The 10,908-nt window shown below is 30.2% G+C and overlaps 1 protein-coding gene across 1 annotated transcript; it reads left to right on the forward strand.

The window, feature by feature from the left end:
- The first annotated feature begins 2,179 nt into the window (after positions 1–2,179).
- Positions 2,180–3,974, forward strand: LOC132944816 (uncharacterized). Its single transcript, XM_061014331.1, has 3 exons — positions 2,180–2,293; positions 2,775–2,912; positions 3,048–3,974. The coding sequence occupies exons 1-3, from the start codon at positions 2,180–2,182 to the stop codon at positions 3,972–3,974; spliced, it is 1,179 nt and encodes a 392-aa protein (XP_060870314.1).
- Positions 3,975–10,908: the final 6,934 nt, after the last annotated feature.

Below are 10,908 nucleotides of genomic sequence, written 5' to 3' on the forward strand. Positions count from 1 at the left end.
ATCAAAATAATATTGTCATGACATATACCTATAGAATATAGGTTATACAGCTGGTATATAGTTATCGCTGTCACACGACAAGACCGGCGCCACCGCCACGCACAAAATATATTCTGCAGTGAGAACGGACGAAACGTCGTGAACGCATAAGTATCTATAAAATATACTCGGGTATCTATATAATATACCTGAATTATAGCCATATAATATAGTCTAGGCGTGGATATAGATAGAAGCTCCCGGCTGCAGTGCTCGAAAATAAAACTTCTCGGACCCCGTAAAGGTTAGGTACAAACAGGGCCGGAATTACCGAGTAAAACTCGGTGGGCCGCGACAATTTTGGGCCGTTCCAGTCATGAGGGGCCGCGCTGACTGAAAATATGTTAAGAATTAAAAGTTGAAGAAATAGTATGAGTACGTACTCAAGGGCCACCAGTTCGTGAGTGTGCTGGAGAAGTACGGAAAACTCGGTGGGCCGAATTTGTCCAATCCGGCCCTGGGTACAAATAATGATACTGTGACGATATAATATTATTATATTATAATTTATAACCGAAAAACAAAAATGCACGTCCCTGCATACGAGCCTCCAGTGATTGAAAATGTTACTCTAAGCCCTAAGATATAACTACTAAGCACGCGTCTTATTATAATAAGAAAACTCATGTACAGCGTATTTTATTGTAATTATTTTATTTTCTGTTTTCAAATGATTTTACTTTATATACTTTATTTTAAAGTTTCAAATATTATTTGCATAGAAAGCTCCTGAAGTTACTTGTTAATAAAGGTTTTTTTTTATTTTTACAAATCCCTGCAAGTGATGAAGAGACGGTCGTAATAAAACCAAAAGGTAATATAAGTTTACCGACAGCGTATAATGACATTGAATTAATTTATCAGACAATAATCATGGAAATATACCAATTATAGCAATAAAGATTAGTGCCTTCAGTATTGCTGACACCGCACCGTCATTATTATTTATTACCTACATGTCTAGCTGGAATTTCTAAGATTGATGGTAAACAGTCATCGCTGCCGAACGTATATTTATATTGTTACTGTCAATAATCATAATAATTATCGAATATCATAATGCCTAACAATATTATAGTAGACGGCACGTCAATACCTAGGCATTTACAGACATTATACTATTATAGGCAATGTTTTAAAAATATAATATTTTGTAAATATATTTACAACTACGACTATAGGACATTATTTTAATGTCGACTACTGGGACATTGTTACAATGTTGACGCGGCCCACAGTAGTAAGAAGTACAATGTACAAGTGCTATTACTGCAGCGGCCCGTCTACCTCATCTCCGACCACCACTACCGGACGCAAGCAGCGCGGCCCACCAACCTCATCACGGACCACCACTACGATCCGGTCGACTATCGCACCACGGCATAAGGCGGACGGAGGACCGTGTCGCGTACGACGGATGGTCGACGGAAAACGCTGGTTTTATCTTTCGTTGGATCGCCAACACATCGTCTGACGTAAAGCTCATCGCCCGCGCGATGATCGGAAATATCTGCATTGAAATATCTGCACTGCACAATTTGATCATACATCATACCCTGTGGTGCCGCAGCTGCAAATAAACGGACGAGTGATTCGCTCTCTCGTGGACTGGATGTACAGAGAACAACACGTCTTATTCCCTTAAAATATATAATATTATAATTCATAAATACAGCCCAGTGGCATATTTGGGATTTATTTGGAGGGGGCAATATAGTTGTTCTCCCTCCACTTGAAATACATGAATACATCTATCTTGTTTATCTATAATCTCCCTGATGACAAACGTACCAGCATACCTACTGATAGAGTGATAAATGGAAAAACAGAACTATACATAACCATATTATAGGCATAAAATATAAGCTGAAAAAGTAGTTAAGCCTAATCTCTCCCCGTAAATACACCACTGATACAGCTGTTCGGCACCGGTCGGCAGCGCTCGACGTTATACGGTGTAGATCGTATAATATCAACTGTACGTCTTATACAGACTGTTGCCTTAGAGAGAATCGTGTTTTTGTTCTGCGTCGTCGTGTCGACTATTTGAGTGAATTCCGTCGTCTTCCCAATACGCGCTTTGTTTTTAATTTTTTTTAAATATTTTTCGTGTGGTCTGTGATATAGTAATGTTTTTAAAATGAATGTCATTGAATCCACCGATGTAAACACTCCTGTCACGCTGGCTGTTCAAAATATGCAGGATGTGCAATCATTATTGAGTTCGCCAGTTAAAAGAAATCAAAGGGGACAGGTAAGAATTTTTAAATTGTTTTATATTTTAGTTCCTGAACAAAAAGAAGAATGTAAAATTTATTTATTGACTTAATTCATATAAGAAAAATAAAGAATTATTTATTTTATTTATTTACACATGATGTACAGAAATTGATTTTTTTTTCACTTTACTACATAATATACCTACAAATAAAAAAAATCCGGTATTTTAATATTTTTAAACTGATATTGTATCAATGTGTGAGGACCCTTGTATTACATTACTGATATTAATTTTTAAAAAAAATCTAAACAAATTGAAAATTGAAATGTCCGTAAACAGTTCAAAACGAGTCAAAATATTTTGAACCTAATAATTCCAAATACCTACCTATTTAATACCTAATTAATCCACATTATTAAATCATTTGGCTTTAAAATAATCATTACATGTTCCTATGCATTAATTTTTTTTAACTATGGATATTATATATTCTTTATATTTTTATTTGTTTCAGTATGTTGAAATCCAACAGAAATTAAAAATTATAAATGTTTATAAAATCAAAATTCAACAATCTTATATGAAGTATAAAGATTTAATGTTATCAATATCCAAAGAAACCGGCTTTGGATACAACACAGTTTGTAATACTGTAAGACATTACAAAAAAAATAATGAACAGAAATCACCCAATAAAAAAAAAACCCGGATAAAAATAAACGATATAATCAACGATGTTGACAAATCTATTATACGACAAAAAATTCATGGTTTTTGGTTCAAACAGGAGATACCGACCTTAAAAAAATTGATGCAAGCCCTCATTGATGATACGGACTTTCCAACTATTTCCAGAACCTCATTGCAGCTTGTTTTGAAGGAATTGGGCTTTGAACATACAAAGTTAAACCATAAAAGCGCCCTTACTGAGAGAGCAGATATAGTGGTACAGCGACAAAAGTACATTACAGCCATACGACGTTACAGGAGTGAAGGTAGAACTATATATTTCCTAGGTGAGACGTATGTGAATGCAGGTGAGACTTGTAGTAAGGCCTGGATGGATAAGACAATGAAATCAAATAGAGATGCACTGATTGTTGTGCATATAGGCTCAGCAGAGGGTTTCGTCGAGGGTGGTCTACTGTATTTTAAGTCAAAAAAAAGCACAGCAGACTACCACAATGAAATGAACAACACATTCTATGACTGGTTTCGCGGAATTTTGCCCAAATTAAAAGATAACTCCGTAATAGTGATGGACAATGCTTCATACCATTCGGTCGAAGTGGACCCCATCCCTACAATGGCCTGGAAAAAGAACGAAATTGTAGAATGGTTAACGTCCAAAGGTTGTGTTATAGAGACGCCGGTAGTGAAACATTTAATCATGGAAAAAGTAAGAGATATTAGGCACCTTCATCACAAATATGTTATTGACGAAGAAGCATTAAAATCAAATAAAATGGTATTGCGTCTGCCAAATTACCATTGTGAGCTGAATCCAATAGAGTTGGCGTGGGGGGTTGTGATAGATCACGTTAGGTATAATCATACAACATTCACGTTAAAAGCTGTACTAAAATTACTGATGGAAGCCGTCAAACCCGTAACATCAGGCATGTGGGCCGATTTTATCAACCAAACAATTAAAGAAGAGGATAAATTGTACAATATAGATTTTATTATTGAAGATATGTTAAAACCCACGTAATGCAAATTGCAGGACATGTTTCTTCTGATCTTTCTGATTAACTGTGTATTGTGTATAGGTACTTTGCAATTAAATATTTGTTTTGTTTTTTAATAATTTGTTTTGTACAGGTACATGTATGTATTAAAATATTTTGTAATATTAATTATATATACAAAAAAAATTGTTTAGTTTATTTGTGACATGTATATATTAAAATATTTTATAATATTAACATATATAACAACAATAATAACATGTGGTATAAATGTATAACTATTGATGTAAATTTGTATAATATCATATTATACATGGTATTATACACGCTGTATAGAATTATTTTGTACAATAGTGTTAATCTGTATAAAAATTTTTTTTTCGCTATGTGGTACAAAAATTGACCCAAAATATAAACAAAATGTGCAATAATATGCACCAACATTTTTGAAAAGTAACTACCCCAAACAAAATATTATAGGACCTATGTAATTTGCAACATCATGGACAAGTAAAAATATGAAATGTGATTTGGAACAGAATTCAAAACGATTACTCGTCTAGAATGAAATATTTTTCTAAATCGTTTTTATGTAATTGTCCAGAAGAGTAATTTTAAGGTTCAAGTTATCTAATATTTTACTCCTTGAACACCACTTTTTTACACTTGTCTTGGAGTTTTAAAGCACGAAGCAGCATATATAGTTTAATTATTAAAATAATAATAATAATTTGTTGTATTAGTTTATTTATTTAATATAAAAATTAATTATTAGTTAATTAATTTTACAAAAACAAATATTACAAATCAAAATGTATATTTTATGCATTTTTCTTAATGAACAGATTTTTATTTATATGTATAATTTTACTAATTTGTATTAATACGTTCCCATTTTTTTAACTGTATTTTATGTATATAGATATAATAACATACAACAATAGATTAAAAGAAAAATAGACATTAAAAAATATACCTATTTTATATTATTACCAATATGTATTATGCATACATTTGTAAAGGATTATAAAATATATATAATTTGTACCTAATATTATGAAGACATAGTTTTAATTATTTTGATTGAATAATTGGTTGGTATTGATGAAGTAATTCTATAAATAACCTTATCAATCTGGTTTTTATGTCAACTCATCGCAGTTTCACTGGCGTAGACAAGGGGGGGGGGGGGGACAACGAATCAGATCCCGCCATTGGTTTTTTATTACCTTAGTAAGAAGTTTTGAGAGGGTGGGGATTTTCCAATTTTACACTCCCATTTAGCTATATGTCGTTTATTTTTTTTTTTAATCCCCCCTTTCAGAAATCATGTCTACGCCACTGCACAGTTTTTACAGTATTTTTTCTACTGGAGTCCTGGAGTCCTGTAAAAAATAATTCAAATAATAAATAATAAATTTGAGAATAAGTGTATTGACAGAAATATATTCAACACATTAGCACATAAGCCTTGGGAAAAAAATAAAAGAGACTGCTGGGATCCGCATTGTTTACTGTGTATAAGTTGTTACAAGTTGTTTAAATAATTCGTGTGATGTCCATTACATGTAAAAGAAGCGTTTAGTAGTTTTTTTAAAAAAAAAAATGGATAATACGAAAAGTATTTAGCAATAGAATTTTACAAATGTATTTAAGTTAAACATAACGATAAATGTAATCATCAAAATTATTCAACCTATTAGTTATCGTAAGATAATGTTTATATGAATATTATTAAATACATTTAAGAAACACAAATACTTAATGTTTGAGATAGTGTAAAATATATATGTTGGATTAGATTAATTTTTTATGTGCCTGAATTTGAATTCCATTTCGTATAATTTCAAATGAAGCTCATACGAGAAACAGCTGAAATTGGTAAAAATATTTGGTACTTTAGGTTATCTCAACTACCTATACAATTTACCGGTAAACTCAATTCTTGGGGTGATCCAATAAACGTAAGATACTCAAGATTACTTCAGATAACATTAACGTTTTTGACAATAATTCTTTTACAAAATTTTAATTCGTAACATTTTTAGGTAAAATTGTATACATTTTCACTATTTTACATCGTTATAACTTATAAGTAACCGAAGTTCACCGAAAAATCGTATGGGTAATCGTGATAATCGATATATAACAAATATTTTAATTGGAGTATATAGTTATATATATAAAATAATATAGCATGAATAACTCTATATTGTATTATAATTATATAGTTGAGATATTAAAATAATTTGTTACTGTTTTAGTACTACAATATTGGGGTGTGCTTATGTTTTGCTACATTTAAAACAACTTTGCTACTTTTGCAGCTTTTTAATGGTTTTTATAGTTCCTAAATATTGAAGGATGAAATCTGGGGAATGGATCCTACGGGTCTGGAAGAACTGCATAATTTTAGCCAGAGGCGTACTGAGGGGTGTTCGGCCCAGTGGGAAATCACGGTCACCGGCCCAAATAGAGGTGGCCTGAAGGGTGATTAGCCCCCAAAAAAATAAACACCCCCACCCCCCCCCCCCAAAAAAAAAATCTTAAATAAATATAATTAATTGTTATAAGGTACCTATAAATAGCATGTACAATTTAATTTAATTAGGTCAAATACGTACTCTGGTGTGTGTTATGTTACATACTGATACTATGGGTCTAGTTTCAACATTAAAAAACATGATAATCAACAATTAGACTCAAAAGAATTTTTTTCATATAATATAATTCATAGATAGAGATAGGTGGCAAAGTTTAGTAATGTCAGCAAAATTTCTTAGAGAGTAGTCATGCCAGAGAATGAAGAAGAAGAATCATAATCCATACAAATTAATGCATTATTATTTATTATAGTTAAGAAAATACTTAAATTATATAAAACAAAACTGAAATGACAATTTTATATTGAAAACATTTTAGTCATTACTGTAAAACTAGCTTTTAAATATTCAATGATATTTGAAATTTCAATTTCATTGAGTAATTGTTTTTCAACACTCATAATTAAGAGTGCTTCTAAATTATCTTGACTTATATTGGCTCTGAGTCTTGTTTTAACAAGCTTAAGTTTGCTGAATGTCCTTTCGCAGTTGACTTCGGTGACTGACAAAGTAAGAAAAAAACTCATATGAAGCACATAGTTGAGTATAAGCCAAGACATGCATGTTTAAATTGTATACAAGTTTGTATACACATTGTAAACAATTGTTACATATAAATGTCATGTCATAATAAGTTATGACATGATTGGGCAGCAATTTGTAATTTGATTTTTTTTTTTTCACGTTCTTTGGCAGCTCCTCCTTTTTGTTTTTTAGAATTCATATTTATAAATTAAAATGCACAGTATCAATATGACAATATTATGTAATAAAACATTAATAAACGACAAACTGAACGGGTGCACTGTACTAAAAATGATGCTCTTATGGCTAAATTATTAGTTTGAATATGGGCAATATGTGCTTATAGTTAGAATTGTTTACAGATTAGCAGTCGGCAATTGCGCACGTTCGTAAAAACAATATTGTTATTTTTGGATCAAATAACTCACTCACATTAATATGAATTTATATAGCTACATAGTCGACCACCACCCAGCCTATGTATTTCAATGAAAATACGAAATTATCCTTATTATTTATTAAAAGCTATAAATAGCAATTCCGGGCTGAATTAAATTTATATTGCTTATATTTATATTATTGTTTATTTGTGTCTAGTGACATTGATTTTATAATATACTAATAATATAGTATATTATAAAACCAATGCTAGTGATAACCACATTTATAAAGATTTTAATATCATTATAATTTATTGTATAAGATATGCCTAAATAGATTTATTTTGATAATTATTATTATATTTTGTTTTGTTTTAGTATAAAGTATATAAATTTATACATGATTCAGGCCGGCGGCCTTAGAAAGCCTGCGGCCCAGTAGGACTATTCCCACTGTCCCACCTGGCCAGTCCGCCTCTGATTTTAGCACCAATCGATATTTGAGCTTATAAATAAAAGTCTGATTACTGAAAATAATGCAGTTTTAAATGAAACTATGTGTATACTAATTACAGGGAATCACTAGAAACTTGAAAGTTCTTACTTTGATACATTTTTGGAAAAAATGCACCTCCTGGGCTTATCTTTATTGAAAATGTCATACTGTATCCTTTTAAACATTGTCCTTTATCCAATACTTCCTTACAATACTTCCTAAACACCTCGTACGGCATTGGCTCTTTTAATACTTTGCCACATTTTTCGGAGCAATACAACGCCATCGGCTGCGGAATACACTTGTGGCAAATTATGTGAAAACATGGCCTCGTGCGCATCTATATTAAAAAATACATATGAATACATTTACAGTTGAATTTGTGTGAGGGTATTCAGCTTTCGCAAACAATAAATCAAAACTCTTACCGTGATGAAATAATTGCAGCATATTCTGCAGTTAAATCCTATCACAAATAGGACATTGACTAATGGTGCATCGTTCAGTAGTTCTATAATGAAATAACAATAAAACATGGTAAGTCAAAAACGAAAAAATCAACAAAAATAATGTGGCTGAATTGCGGTGTGTAGGTACCATGCATTTTGTTGACGTAACACCAAAAGTCAAAGTCACTTAAATCAATTATCTTTATATTGATCATGGTTGTTGATTCTCAAAATAAAACGCTGCAGGTTGTATAGTCGATCGTCAAAACGTCTACAGGTAAAAAAAAAAATTTGTTATTATATACACGTTATTATATCAATATATTATTCTGTATATGAATTTAAACATCGATTAATAATTTACGGGTTGATCAGTATCCCAAATACAAATTTCAAAAAGCGGTAAGTGGGTAACGCTCTGCTGTACATTAGGTGTCTAGAGAGTCACTGTAATATATGTGTTAAACTTGAATTCAACGAGATAAAATCATTGTATACGAACAACGATTCGAGCGAAGGTCTGTCAGCCTATATATTACTAAGAAGGTATATTTTGTGATATTATTCAATTATTGTGACTAAAGTAATTTATTTTACTATTAGAGGCATTAGTACTACAGCTATAGTAGATTAAATTATTTTTTGTCGAAAAATTGCTTTTTAAATTGTTATTGTGCTTATAAAATAAAATAATATACCTACTCTAAAAGTTTTAAGTACCTATGAATAATATTTTTAAATTGCTACAAAATAACTAAAATTGTAATTCTTGGGTTTAATATGTAATTTTGTCCAAATTTGAACTTAATATAAATTAAAACTTATAAACTTACTTTTATAACTTTATAAAAAACTGTGCTTATATATTTTTAAATTTTTCGTTACAGAATTACCTACTTACGTACAACCCTGTTATAAATTTTCAATTCTTATAGCTACCTATAAAAGTTTAACACTACATTTTTAACTACAATATAATTTTCAATTTTCAATTTGATAAATATGTTTAAACTGATATTACAACAATGAGTGAGGAGCCTTTTGTTAAGCTTTCAAGTTTTTTGATCCAACAAATAAAATTTTTGTTGAGATGTATAGAAAAAAAAACTAAAAATATTGAAAATGTCCGTAAGCAACTAACACCGAGTCCAAATATTTTGAATATGTGTTCAAGTATAGGAAATAATAAAATACATATTTGTTGTAAATTGCATTTATTACGGTTATAACTTGTTGAATTACTACAAAATAAGAAAACCGTTCCATGAAAAATCGAGTGAATATCCAATCTTGTAAACATTTGAACTTCAAACGCTCATTAAAATGTAATTTGACTTTCCAATATAATTTTTTTTTTTTGATAAAGATAATTAAACTTATGAGGAATCTTGTATTAAATGTCCAAACCTTAGATAAAAAGAAATATTTTTATGAATTCTAACTCAAATTAATTTGGCGATTTTTGTGATTTTTGTCAAAATTCTAACTTCTGCTGACGCCCACCAAAAAAATATTGTGGATTTACGTTTTAATTTTTTTTTAATTTCCACTTACAACAACTTATGAGGAACCTTTCATTACATTTTAAAGTTTTTTGAACAAGCAAAAATTTTTTATCAACATTAATTAATAAAAAAAACTAATATAAATAAAAAATTGCATATGCCTATAAATAGGTCAATATATCAAGTCAAAATATTTAAGGTGTATAGGAAATGCTAATATAAACATTCATTGAAAATGTATTATATATTTATTATATGTAATAATGTAATACGAATAATACGATGTAATATGAATACAGCTTTTACGATTATTTAATAACATTACTGCAGAGGTTAGATTGGATTAATTTTCGATTCCAACATTCCGATTGGTATCTAATCAATATATATATTATATCTCATATAAATCATATAATATTTTATATCGAAAGAAATGTTGAACGGTTTTATTTACCTCAAAATGTAACTCCACTGCCACCTTCTCGCATAATTTTTATATTTTTTTTTTTGAACAGTTATTACGAGAATGAAGAGTTTTATATTTTGAACGTAAACATAAAATTGGACCCCCCTTCCTGATTTTTTTTTCCAGTTACAGACTTGATAAGACGTATGCATCACTCTAAATACGATAAGTTTAAATTGTTAGATTATATTTCACAAGGACGTATCCTCATGAAGACATAATAATTGTTGAGCCTGGCCAACCACGACTATCGAAGGTAGTTTACCGTCAGTAGGCGCCAGTGGGCGGTACTTAATTATATTATTGTTAAGTAATTTAAATAATATATATATAAATAAAAAAGGTTTGTAAAATATCGTATTATTATACCATTCGGTGCCACAACAATACCCAACTGTAATAAGATATATTATAATATAGAATAAATATAACATGAATACCGTACACAATAAACTAGGTATGTGTATTATTTTAAGAGCACTAAGTCGTATACGGATATATACGTAAAATTGCATAAAATACATGATCTGCAA

This window comes from Metopolophium dirhodum, chromosome 5, assembly GCF_019925205.1.
Source record: "Metopolophium dirhodum isolate CAU chromosome 5, ASM1992520v1, whole genome shotgun sequence".
Classification (NCBI taxonomy): domain Eukaryota; kingdom Metazoa; phylum Arthropoda; class Insecta; order Hemiptera; family Aphididae; genus Metopolophium; species Metopolophium dirhodum.

Excerpts from the sequence above, each read along its gene's own strand:
- LOC132944816 (XM_061014331.1), top strand. The coding sequence starts at position 2,180 with ATGAATGTCATTGAATCCACCGATGTAAACACTCCTGTCACGCTGGCT. Across the intron at positions 2,294-2,774 it reads AAAGAAATCAAAGGGGACAG|TATGTTGAAATCCAACAGAA; the intron begins GTAAGAATTTTT and ends TATTTGTTTCAG. Across the intron at positions 2,913-3,047 it reads ACAACACAGTTTGTAATACT|GAGATACCGACCTTAAAAAA; the intron begins GTAAGACATTAC and ends TGGTTCAAACAG.